A 12,968-nucleotide genomic window follows, 5' to 3' on the forward strand; every position below is an offset into this window, starting at 1 on the left:
GGCTGCTCAGAGGTAGCTGCAGGAGATGTGTCCTTCGAGCTGTATTTGTATTCATTATCTGCAGATTTACCTTTATTTGCAGATTTACAGTGGTGATTCGAGGATGGAGGAAGGGATCTAATGCTGAGAGGCTCCTCTGGCCCAGAGCTCCTGCTTGCACTGAGATTCCCACCTGCAGGTGCAGTGCATCCTTGTTTATTTGCAGTTTAACACTTGAATTTAGCAGGAGGTGACTAGTTTGGGTGTGACAGCACAGAAGATATATGCAATCAGCATAAATAATATTTTGCCTGCTAATACACCACATATATTTTTATTTGATGCAGTATTCATACTGAGTTGCTTTAAATAATTTACAGAATTAGTTAGCTGTTATTTTGACTAATTTTATTTTTACAGACAGTCCACTGTCATATTTTGTTTCTATGGAGCAGACCCCTCGGACTTTCTTGGTTCAGGATGTTTTAGACATGAAATGTGTCTCTCATGGAGCGTGAGCAGGGAATCAGCTCTGTTGTTTAAAATACAATTGCTTTCTCACACACGGAGTCAATATTTTGGTATGCAACAACCTCCCAGTTTTGTTTTGAAGTCCTTGCATCGCTCTCTCATCTCGACTGTGTTATGGGTAATTCCTATTTTGAGTTTTGATATTTAGGAGCTGACTGTTATTGCAGAAGCTGCTGGCAAAAAGCAGCATCCCGTTTTCATTTGTGTGAGTCAGGGTCTGATCCAGCCTCTGGTGCTCTTCAGACCTCTCCAGGGCAGCAGTGCAGCCCTTTCCTTGGCTGCTGGGGGAACTCCTTCTCACACAGGTTTTCTCCTGACCCAAGGGTCTTCCCAGTTGTCTGGTTAAATTTTATTTCTGCTAGATTTGTGCTGACAAAGATGTGCAAAGCAAATTGAACCAGGTCCCAGAGACAAAAGGAAAGAGAGAGAGAAGTCTGGAGGGAAGGAAGGAACATGGGCAGCCAACTTCAGACCTAGAGCTAATTTTGTTCTCTAATTCAGTGTGAGTCCAGGTACCTTAAAACTCCCAGCTGTGCCCAGTTCCTGACGTCTGAGAACATCTTGTGCATCCTTGCAAACACTTGACCTTTCCTCTCTCATTGCCCAACTTCTTCCTTCTACTCTGGACTTAGGGAACATTGAGGTATCTGTGCCATGAGGGTTGATTCTCTCTCCATTCACTCTGCTCTAGGTGGAAGCACTTAGAAGAAAAATGCACTTACATCGTGTTAAAATCAAGTGAGAGGAAAATTTGGACGTTGCTGTTGAGACGTGACAGTGGTACAAGTACACGCTGCAATACATTGCATGTCGTGGTTCTTCGTGATTCTGGTTCATACATCTGGCTGTGGCTGTTAGCAGATCAGAAGGTGACAGCAGGGATTATTTGGTAGTGATGGAAGAGCTTAAGGCTCTAAGATAACATCCTGCAGTGTGTTCTGCCTTTGCTTTCAGGTGAAACATGCCACCACTCAACCTTACCAGCCTGACACCTGCAACATTCATCCTGGTGGGTATCCCAGGCATGGAGAAGTTACACATCTGGATCTCAGTCCCCTTCTGCTCCATGTACCTGGCTGCCCTGCTGGGAAACAGTGTTGTGTTGTTTGTCATAAGGACAGAACGGAGCCTCCACCAGCCCATGTACCTCTTCCTGTCCATGCTGGCCATCGCTGACCTGATGCTGTCCACCACCACCGTGCCCAAGATGCTGGCTCTGTTCTGGTTCAGCGCCAGGGAGATTTACTTCGGCGCCTGCCTGACCCAGATGTTCTTCCTGCACTTCAGCTTCTCGGCAGAGTCGGTGATCCTGCTGGCCATGGCGTTCGATCGCTTCGTCGCCATCTGTTACCCGCTGCGCTACGCCACGGTGCTGACCCAGTCAGCTGTCGTCAAAACCGGGCTGGTGGCTTTGCTGAGAAGTTTCTGCATCATTTTCCCCTGTATATTTCTCCTGAAGAGGCTGCCGTTCTGCGGGCACAACGTCATCCCCCACACCTACTGCGAGCACATGGGCATCGCCCGCCTGGCCTGCGCCGACATCTCCATCAACATCTTGTACGGCCTGGCCGTGCCCTTCGCCGCAATAGTGGTAGATGTTGTGCTCATTGCTGTCTCCTATGTCCTAATTCTCCTGGCGTTATTCAGGCTCCCTTCCAGGACTGCCCGCCACAAGGCTTTTAACACCTGTGGCTCTCACGTCTGTGTTATTTTACTTTTCTATATTCCTGCTTTTTTCACTGTTTTAACACATCGGTTCGGTCAGGAAATCCCCCACCACATCCACATTCTCCTGGCCAACCTGTACGTGCTCTTCCCCCCGCTGCTAAACGTGGTGTATGGTGTGAGGACACAACAGATAAAAAAGAAGGTTGTGAAAGTGTTCATCTGCCCCAAGAGCCGTTCGCTGCGAGAGTGAGATGTCACTATCAGAAAGTGATGGAGACCTCGGTGGGACTCCAACTCCCCACCCCAAATGCTCTCTCTGCAATGCTTCAGGCAACATGTGCCTGTGTCTTAGAATCATAGACTGGTTTGGGTTGGAAGGGACCTTAAAGATCACCTAGTCCCAACCCCCCTGCCAGCAGCAGGGACACCTTCCACTCAAATACAGGACACCCAACATCCCCACCTCACTTTCCCCAACTATTTGTAGAATATGTAAAACAAAAGCCAAAATCCAGGACCTCTAATTGGCCATGGAGTGACCAAAGAAATGGGGACCTACCCCAGATATGTCACTTGTGGGAAATCCCCTACAAGGTGGAGGTGGGTGGCTTTCACCGTAGTGTGACAACAAATCTACATCTTGGTTGTTTTCTCTGGAGTCAGGTGAAAAGACACGTAATGGGCTGGCTCCGAATCACGGGTGTGTAATGGAGTCCATGTCAGGAACTGTCTCTTTCTTAAAATTCATGGTATTGAACAAGTCTCCAAAAGGAATAACACAGAAATAAAAGCAAGAGCTGCACGTTAGCTTGCATGGGGTCTCTTCATTCCTTAACTACATTATTTGACCATACTTTGGTCAAATAGGCAACAAAGTGTTCCAAAAAGAACACCTGAAATTGTGTTTTTTAAAAAGATGGGTTATAATAGAGGAGAATGATGCTCCAGAGGCATCAGAGCAGGCAGCCCAGCCGTACCTTTGGCTCCAGAAGCTCACGCAAACTTGCCCAGTGCTCTGAGTGTTCTGTCCTCATGGACCCCAAAAAGCCACCCCTGTGAGAAAGCTGCTGCCTCTGCCCTTTTCAAAGAGGAGCTGAGAGCTCAGTGATGGGTCAGTGCAAGGTGGAAAGAGAGGATGAGGTGGGATCACAGCTGCAGAGAAGGATAAGCTGCTTCCTTGCACTGGAAAAACGCAGGAGGGTGATGGTCCTCAGTCCTGGGGCTGAACCTTCCGTGGGGCTGGAAGAGGGAGATGCAGCTGGTACAGGGAGGAACGGCTCCTCCTCCACCTCTCTCAGGTGTGTGCATGGTTGGAGGTGAAGAGCCTGGTGAGACCTCCAAGGTACCCACCACCCTCCCCGTGGCTAAAGATCAGCAGCTTGAAAACTTCACCCCAACAGAGGATCCTTTCCCGATGTTTCATGTTTAGATTGGATGTGAGGAAGAATTTCTTTGCGGAAAGGGTTCTGAGGCATTGGAAGGGGTTGCCCAGGGCAGTGGTGGAGTCCCCATCCCAATGAGCACAAGGAATAGTCAGTGCTAAGCAAGTGGTTGAGGAACCATCTAAATCCAGCAGCTGCTCTGCCTTAAACCCAGTCTGTTGTAGTGAAACTGCCCCCAGACCCTTGTTTAGCGCTCGGGATCTTTCTTTCCTCTTGGTGTACATCTTGCCATTGTCTGCCCTGCTGTGTAACCCACATTTCAACAAAAAAACAACAAAAAAAGGAAATACCCATCTCAGTTCTGACACCGATCAAATCCCACTTGGCTCTTAACGTTGCAGAATTGCTGTGAAGATGATCCAGTCACAAGAGCTGCCAGGGAGGGAGGGAGAAGCCACTGCTGCAGCACAGCAAAGGGCACATTGACAGCACTGCCACTGGTTCCCTCATAAAACAGAGGTGGTGCCTTTCTTTGTGCTGGGATTTACTGATTTTATATCGTTTTGAAGTAAAAAAACAAATCTAAGTTTGGCTCTGGTTTCCAGTGTTTGAGTTGCATTGGGTCAAACTACTCATTTGGGTTTAATTTTAATTGAAAATTCTGCATATCTGTCATCATGGATTCCCAGACTGGTTTGGGTTGGGAGGGACCTTAAAGCTCTTCCAGTCCCAACCCCCATGCCAGCAGCAGGGACACCTTCCACTAGACCAGGTTGCTCAAAGCCTCATCCAGCCTGGCCACAAACACTTCCAGGGAGGAGCAGCCACAGCTTCTCTGCCCAACCTGGGACACTGGCTCACCACCCTCACACCAAACAATTTCTTCCTCACATCTCAGCTCCATCTCCCCTCTGACACTTTCAAGCCATCACCCCTTGTTCTCTCACTCCCTGCCCTTGGCCAAAGTCCCTCCCCAGCCTTCCTGGAGCCCCTTCAGGTACTGGGGGGCTGATAAAATATGTGATATAAACCACAATCATTTCTTTGCATGTGTGTGTCAAATCTGGGCTGATATTTTGCAGTAGGTTTGTTGTAGGAACGTGTGTCCCGTCCTGAACGTTGCTCCTTTAGAGAGTAATAAAGAAGCAATTCTGCTGGGTGGCTGGAGAATTGAATAACTGACACTTCACTGATCAATAAACCCCTTTAAATTCAGCTGGCAGCCCCGCAGCAGTCAAAGTGCCAGCAGATACAGCCGCGTCACTGACCAAACAGCCTCTGCAGAAATGTTCAGGAAGAATTTTTCCTGTGGTTTCTGAGTGAGTGAAGTACATGGATGGGCTGGTGGGGTCTCACCAGCCAGATCCCACTGAGCCTGGACCTAGGGAGCAACGTTATGAACCCTCACTGAGGTCCCTGGGTCACCAGCACTTCTTCAAACAAATTAATGCAAATCTCAACACTACCAGTGGTTTGAATCAATAGAGGTGAGAACTCAGGTGAAATCAAACCTTGGGCCTTGATTTGCAACGTTATCGACACCTCGAGAAGCACCAGCCCAGGGTCCCTCAGCGAGGTGTGTGGCTCTGTGTGTGGCACAGCAATCTCGCTCACCCAGGTGCCTGTGTGGTGGTTTAACTGGGCTGGCAACCAAACACAACACAGCCGCTCACACCGTCCCCTCTGCCCCCCAACACCCAGGGAACAGGGGAGACAATTGGAGGGGTAAAGGTCAGGTTGAGATAAGAACAATTTAATAATTGGAGTCAAATAAAATTAATATAGTAATTATAATAATAGTGATAACAATAATAGATATATAACAATGGGTGATGCACAGTACAGTTGCTCACCACCCACCGACAGCGATCCTGGAGGAGTGAAAAAAGGAACCTGAACCCCAAACCCCAATCTCAGAAGACTGAGCCCAAGTGTTTCCTGAGAGAATCCCCCCATTTCCCCATCAGCCTTCATTAGGATACTGACCATGATGGGATATGATATGGAATATCTCATTGGCATTTCCAAATGATAATTTTGGGTTTTGCTAGTTACTGCGCTTCCCCCCCACCCAGTCCCTTGCACTTGCAGTCTGGCAAAACACGATGACCTTGGACTTCCAGCAGCAATGAAAAACATTGGTACCTTATCAACATTCTTCTCATAACAAAGCCCACACTGAAACCAAAACACACTGCTTTCTAGGTCCTAAGAAGAAAATTAACCCTATCCAAGCAAAACCAGGACAAATGAAGATGGTGAAACCCTGGCCCGGGTTGCCCAGAGAGGTGGTAGATGCCCCATCCCTGGAAACATTCCAGGTCAGGTTGGACAGGGCTCTGAGCAACCAGAACTGGAGGAGCTTTAAGGTCCCTTCCAACCCAAGCCAGTCTGGGATTCTATGATTCTATAAGGGAGGCTTCAACCATCACTGAGCCCTTGGAGGAAAGGGAAGTACAAAGCCTCTGGGTGGGAAGGGGAGGACTTGGTCTCTGGCACAGGGAATATGGGCAGTTCCACTGCAATCAGAAAGTAAGAAAGTCCCACAGGGACTGGGTGGGATCATATGGGTCTGTAGACCACTGCTGACATGTCCAGAGCACCCACCTATAAGGGAGGCTTCAACCATCACTGAGCCCTTGGAGGAAAGGGAAGTACAAAGCCTCTGGGTGGGAAGGGGAGGACTTGGTCTCTGGCACAGGGAATATGGGCAGTTCCACTGCAATCAGAAAGTAAGAAAGTCCCACAGGGACTGGGTGGGATCATATGGGTCTGTAGACCACTGCTGACATGTCCAGAGCACCCACAAGACAGCAGCTTTCGAAGAATCCCAGAACCACAGAATCCCAGAACTGCCTGGATTGGAAAAGCCCTTTGAGATCATTGAGTCCAACCATGAACCCACCACTGACCAGTCCCCTATGACTAACCCATGTCCCTCAGCACTGTGTCTACACGACTCTTCAATCCCTCCAGGGATGGGGACTCCACCACTGCCCTGGGCAACCCCTTCCAATGCCTCAGAACCCTTGCAGCAAAGAAATTCTTCCTCACATCCCATCTCAACTGCCCTGGCCACAACTGGAGCCCATTTCCTCTTGTCCTGTCCCTTGGGCCTTGGTTGAACAGACCAACAAGTGTCTGTCCACGTACAGTTCCTGGGGTTCACAGTTCCCTCAAGGGGGTGGCCACTGACCAAGGCTGGTCAGGGACAAGCCCAGATGTTGTTTTGGGATATTATCCTGATGGTTTCCTTACAAAATGCCATTGTGTCACTGGTGTAAGTGATGGGGTTTAGCAATGAGGGACAAAGATAATGTGGCTGTGAATGCAGAGCGACCTGTGACTGTTGGGTGTGAAGGGAGCACAGGGCAAGCTCAAGACACAAAGTTCAGAACTTCAGGTGCTGTGCAAAGGGCTGCAAGGCTGGGACTGCAACGTGATGAGAAAACCAACAAAGCAGCTGTGCTTGTTAAAAACCAACCCAACCCAAGTGCTTGTGCTCAGGTCTGGAGAGGAAAGGCTGTGCTGGAAAACTTGTCCCTTTGGTCCCTGTGCACAGCCCGACCTGCAGAGGGGAAGGGATGAACCCACTGCAGAAGCTTTCCTGATCTTAGGAAGGCTGAGCACACGCTGTGGATTCCCTCAGCCCTCAGTCTGCCTCAGCAGGACTTCATTTGCCCTCCTCAGAAATTGCTTTTCAGTGAGTCTCCTGCTGCTTTGGATGCAACAAGCGAGTGATATGATTCCCATCTGTGTTTCTGGGTCTGCATCTTTACCTCTGTGCTCACAACCTCAGCTGCCCAGTAAACGATAGAACCTTGAGGTGGTCCAGGTTACTGCCTGCCAAAGGACATGGAAAAGCTCAGACTGTCTTTTGACGTGCCATATGGAAGAGGAACTTCCTGCATGCAGTTTATTGGAGAAAATATTGCAGTTTTTAGGACTTTATATCAGGCACGGGGACATTTAATCCTTAAGTTTCCCAGCGCTTGACGAGAAGAAAGCTGGAGAAATTAATTGCAAACAAGCCAGTTGTATATTGTTTAATGACTGAGAGTTGGCAGGGAAAGGGCAGTGTGCTTCAGATCTGTGTTTGGCTGAGGATGGAACAGTAGCACACAACGCTGCACAAGGAGATTTCTTCCACTGGTGAGGAGAAAATGGTCTGTAACAGATAGCAGCTCCCTGGGGAGTATGTCACTGAATTTTAAAATGCAGCTTCACAGGTAATGTAATAAAAATAAATAAAGAAGTAGGTTCTGGCTCTAGAAATCATACAGGAAATATTGTTTAATAACTTACCTCTCATATTCGTCTTCTCTTGTCACATGTTCATTGTGTTTGCATTGATTTGATGGACAAGGCAGCTGTAGTATTTCACATCTCCCAGTGGTCAAGAGTATAAAGTATTGATAAAATACACATTAAAAACAAGTGATCTCTGCAATATAGAAAGAAATACAGATAATGCTATTGTCTAATGGCTGAGTCTAAAGATCAAGGGAAGTTTGTGAGCTGGCTGGACACATGGGTTTAGTGAAAACCCAATTAGAGGGATGATTGCAAACTGCAACACAGTGAAGTCATAGAATCATGGAATTGTTGTGGTTGGAAAGGACCTTTAAGCTCATCGAGTCCAACCATGAACCCAACACTGACCAGTCCCCTATGACTAACCCATGTCCCTCAGCACTATGTCTACACGACTCTTCAATCCCTCCAGGGATGGGGACTCCACCACTGCCCTGGGCAACCCCTTCCAATGCCTCAGAACCCTTGCAGCAAAGAAATTCTTCCTCACATCCCATCTCAACTGCCCTGGCCACAACTGGAGCCCATTTCCTCTTGGCCTGTCCCTTGGGCCTTGGTTGGACAGACCCACCCCCACCTCTCTCCACCCTCCTCCAAGGGACTTGCACAGAGCCACAAGGTCTCCCCTCAGCCTCCTTTTCTCCAGGCTCAACACCCCCAGTTCCCTCAGCCACAAGGGAACTCAGCACACTTGTGCTCCAGACCCTTCCCCAGCTCCGTTGCCCTTCTCTGGACACGCACCTTTGTTCATCTTTGAACTCTGCATGAAGATGCACAGACCCTGTCTGCTCACCATTCACCCACCCAGACAGGGTGGTTCAGAGCAGTACAAAGCTATTGACTGAACAGCTTGTTACAGATGAGAATTACAAAGCTGAGAAGAGGGGAGGACAGGTGGATTTAAACAAATCCTCCCAAAGAAGTGAAGGCAAGACACCCACCTGCAAGTTTCCTGACGAAAAGTAACCCCTTTTTTTGGTGTGACCTGATATATAAGCTTTAAAAACAAAGCAAAACCATTTCACAGCTGAAGTGCTCTGCGCTCCTGTTGAAAGCCAGAATTGGAAGTGCCAATCAATCAAGCTCCTTGTCTCACCTACTAAGGATGATTTGGCTGTTGCAGTCAATATGCAGGAAATAAACCTGCCTGAGCTCTGACCTGGCCCCTCTACACCATCTCTCAGCTTGGTGACTCTTGTGCTCATAACATCCTTGGGGACTGGAGTCTAATGGGGACTTGGGGTGAGCCTGGTGTGAGATCCCCACCGTGAACCTAGTCCTAGAGCAAGTGTTAACCCTTCCTGGGTCCTCTCCCATGGAAATCTGTCATTTTGTGAGCCTGGACTCTCTAGACTCACCCCACAGACGTCGCAGTCTCCAGATACTGCAATGACTGGAGGCTGTGCCTGTTATCTTGGTGAATTCTGACTTTATTTCCAGTGATATTATGTGTGGGGGCTCTGAAGATGTGTGAGCACACAGCAGTTATACGTGTGAGCTTAGCAGCCTCCGTGTCAGGCAAAGCACAAAAGGAACCGAATTCATCTCTTGGAGCCCCAGATTTGGGTGTTATTGCTGAGTTTTCATGTTCTCTGTGGTCATATAACGGCCTAAATGTTCAGAAGTGACTAGAAATGTTTGCTACCTCATTGTTTCAGTAGTCAGCTCGAAAATTCATCAAATATGATGGTTTTCAAAAAAGCACTTGGGTCTATTTTCAGCACTGGGTCATGGAGCAGCGCTTCAGTTTGGTGCCATAACATTGATCTACCCCAAATCACCGGGAACTTCTGCACTTTGAGGATACAGCTCATCTGCTCCTCAGCCGAGGCACTTCTGAAAGGAGCTGCTCTTCAAATGGAGGCACGTCCCTGCTGTCACCCTCACATTCTGCTCCATCTCTCAGAGCTGGGAGATGGTGATGCTGAGGGCTGGCACGATGAGCAGGGGTTGCATAAGCTGCTCTGGGAAAACAAAACACACACACAGATCAACCTGTCATTAGAAAAAAAGGGAAGACATGTGAAGTCATGGAATGACAGTCATAAAAGCACAGAGCAAAAAGGGCTCCTGGGGAACAGATTCAAATAAATGGGTAGGGTGGGTGCAGCTCACAAACCTGGGGGTTTTTTCTTCTTTTTTCTTTTTTCTTTTTTCTTTTTTCTTTTTTCTTTTTTCTTTCTTTTTTTTTTCTTTTTTCTTTTCTGGAGGTTTGAGCTATCACCTTCAGCTCAAGGATCTCTTAGTCTAACCGAGAAAGCTTAACTCATGACCGCTCGAGGGGACTGCGCTTCGCCTGTACGAGGGGAGCAGCCAGATGTCTCCTATTAATTTCAGTGTCAGCTCAGCAAGAACTAGAGAAGGGCTTGTTGTATTCTTGGAGAGGTTTCCCCTCTGTGCCTGAAGCTTGCCAGTTAGCAGTGTTGTAGCTTTCACATTGCAGACAGGGATTTTCAGAGGTGTTTAATGGATTTTAGGTGCCAAGCCTTTAATTCCACTGGCTGTTGGGCAATAGACCTTATTAAACCTCCCCAGCCCGGGTGCAGGTAGACAGCAAATACCCACTGACACTGAGCCTGTTGCATTCCTTGTAGGCAACATCACCACAGCGAGAAATAATGATCTGATGCTAATGAATCATTTCTTCCAGAATTAAAATTTGCTCATTTTTGATTCTGTATCCAGTGTGAGTCATAGTGACTAAGGCATATATGTGTCTGTGTGCCCAAGAGCTGCCTGAAATAGTGTCCTCCTTCCAGAGGAGCTCAGTCCCAGCACCTCCCCACCCTGGGACGTGCTCAGACTCGCAGGATTTGATGTTGCTTCAGTTCAGAGTGATTTAATTACCTGGACATGGGAAGAGATGGGGGCTTGGGAGGTGGGTTGTTTAAAGTGCTTTGGCATTGACCTAGCTGGTGGGACATTCATGAGGCTCTGAGTCAGGTCTGGGCACCCAGCACTCGGCAGGGTTGAGCCCTGTCTAAGCAGTGAGAAATTGCACCTTGTTAGAACACAAGGAAATGGGCTCCAGTTGTGGCCAGGGCAGTTGAGATGGGATGTGAGGAAGAATTTCGTTGCTGAAAGGGTTCTGAGGCATTGGAAGGGGTTGCCCAGGACAGTGGTGGAGTCCCCATCCCTGGAGGGATTGAAGAGTCGTGTAGACACAGTGCTGAGGGACATGGGTTAGTCATAGGGGACTGGTCAGTGTTGGGTTCATGGTTGGACTCGATGATCATCTTAAAGGGCTTTTCCAATCCAGGTGATTCTGGGATTCTGTGAAATTCTCAACTGTGTGCTTTGAGGTTCATTTAAAAACCCCAAATTCCTGCACCTGGGACAGACCAGGTCCTGCCTTGGTGTTCACCAGGACAGCCTGGCTGGAGAGCAGCTCTTCAGAACGAGCCTGATGGGCAGCACATTGGCCATGAGTCATTGCTGTCCCCTTGCAGCAATGAAGACCAACTGTGGACTGGGTGGCATTTGTGACCATGCAGCCAGCAGGTCAAAGGAAGAGATTTTTCCCTTTAATTAGCAAGTTTGTATCTGCATCTGGAGTAATTTGTCCAGTTGTGGATCTTTCCACACAAGCAGGAGCAATGATACACTGGAGCCCGAGTGCGAGTGATCCACATTAATATACTGAACATGACATGGTATGATATGGAATATCCCATTGGCACATCCAAGTGCCTGCTTGGATTACTAATTGTAATATTCCCTGCCCCCCGCCCCTATACCCTGCACTTGCAGAGCAGCAAAACACAAAGTCCTTAAACTTCCAGTGGCAATTGAAAACATCGGTGTGTTCTCAATGTTCTTCTCCTGACAAATCCCAGCTGAACCCAAACCCCAGAACTGTTTGAGCTGCTAAAAAGAAACCATCTCTGTCCCAGCCAAAACCAGGACAGAGGGGAAGCATGCTGGCCATACTGGTGAACCAAGGACAAGCCAACCATGGGGATGTGCAGGATGTACAGGGTCAAGACTGCCAGGATGCGGGACAAGCAGTTGTTCAAAGCCTTGAGATGTTCAGAATGGCCCCAGCAATCGGTATGTGTGACACAAGGGTGAGGTCTGATGTCAGGAAGAGACTGGCTAAAGCAAAGCCATACCAGTTACTGGATGTGATGTCTGCACATCTCCTAAGAGACACCTGCAGAGAGCAGCCAGCCCAGTCCTGCCTCTCCTAGCACTGGTGAGGATGGAGGAGTATCTCAGCGGGTAGGAGATGTCCACGGCCATGGCCAGAAGAAGGAAAGGCTCCATGAAGAAGGAATGAACTAGATAAAGCTGAGCAAAATAGGCTTCAAAACGGATTTCCTTGTAGTTGGCCCAGAAAACTGTCACCAGAGTTGGCGCTGTAGATGGAGACAAACCCAAACTGTGATGGGCAGTGTGGAGAGGAACTGGGACATGGGCTCGTGGAGACTCAGATTGGGACAGATGACAAAGAGGATTGTGCAGTTCCCTGTGAGGGACACAGTGTAGATGGAGGTGAGAGGGATGGAGAGCCAGACGTGGGGAACCTCCACCCCCAGGGTACCCACCAGGATCAACGTGTAACAGGAGTTGGAGCTGCTGGCAACCACATGATGGACCAGGGAGCATCTCTACTCAAATAACCCTCAAAAACCCTCAAAAAACAAGTGTACTGCCCACAAGCCAGAAAACAGCTGTACATGTACTGATACACGCAGGTGATACACATTTAATCAATTACCCAGGCTGATGGCAGTGCTTAATGAACCTGCTGCTGATTATTTTTCCCTTTTCATTGATGACTATGGGATAAAATATTAATGAATGAGAAAAAAAAAATCAGACAAAAGCATCAAAGAGTTTGGAAATTTACCAGCTGCCTCACTGTGTTCAAGTTCCCAAGAGCAATGTTTGTTTTTAAATACTAATGGTTTAAAGTTGTCAATCATGATGAGGTCACACGTGTCCATCCAGCAGTGAGTTACACTTTTGCAGCCCCTGTGATCCAGGTTTTTCTTGGGAAGGTGGATTAAAGTATTGAGGGTGTTTTAAGTTTATTCATGGTAAATATAACTTTTTATCCAACAAAACCTGTTCATGCAATAGATAACAATT

The 12,968-nt window shown here is 48.1% G+C and overlaps 2 protein-coding genes across 2 annotated transcripts; one reads left to right on the forward strand and one right to left on the reverse strand.

The window, feature by feature from the left end:
• The first annotated feature begins 1,443 nt into the window (after positions 1 to 1,443).
• On the forward strand, positions 1,444 to 2,428 carry LOC104531408 (olfactory receptor 52B2). Its single transcript, XM_010176283.2, has one exon. It carries the CDS (start codon positions 1,472 to 1,474, stop codon positions 2,426 to 2,428), a length of 957 nt encoding a protein of 318 aa, XP_010174585.1. The 5' UTR covers positions 1,444 to 1,471.
• Positions 2,429 to 11,178: 8,750 nt separating this feature from the next.
• LOC114818954 (olfactory receptor 51G2-like) lies at positions 11,179 to 12,484 on the reverse strand (the record flags this gene model as incomplete). The annotated part of the gene is given in 4 exon segments (XM_029087052.1): positions 11,179 to 11,277; positions 11,792 to 11,893; positions 12,066 to 12,259; positions 12,262 to 12,484. Coding segments are annotated over 4 exon segments (618 nt in total), but the record flags the coding sequence as incomplete, so codon positions are not given.
• Between the last annotated feature and the right edge of the window lie 484 nt (positions 12,485 to 12,968).

This window comes from Antrostomus carolinensis, unplaced genomic scaffold (genome assembly GCF_000700745.2).
Source record: "Antrostomus carolinensis isolate BGI_N321 unplaced genomic scaffold, ASM70074v2 scaffold14179, whole genome shotgun sequence".
In the NCBI taxonomy this organism is placed as follows: Eukaryota; Metazoa; Chordata; class Aves; order Caprimulgiformes; family Caprimulgidae; genus Antrostomus; species Antrostomus carolinensis.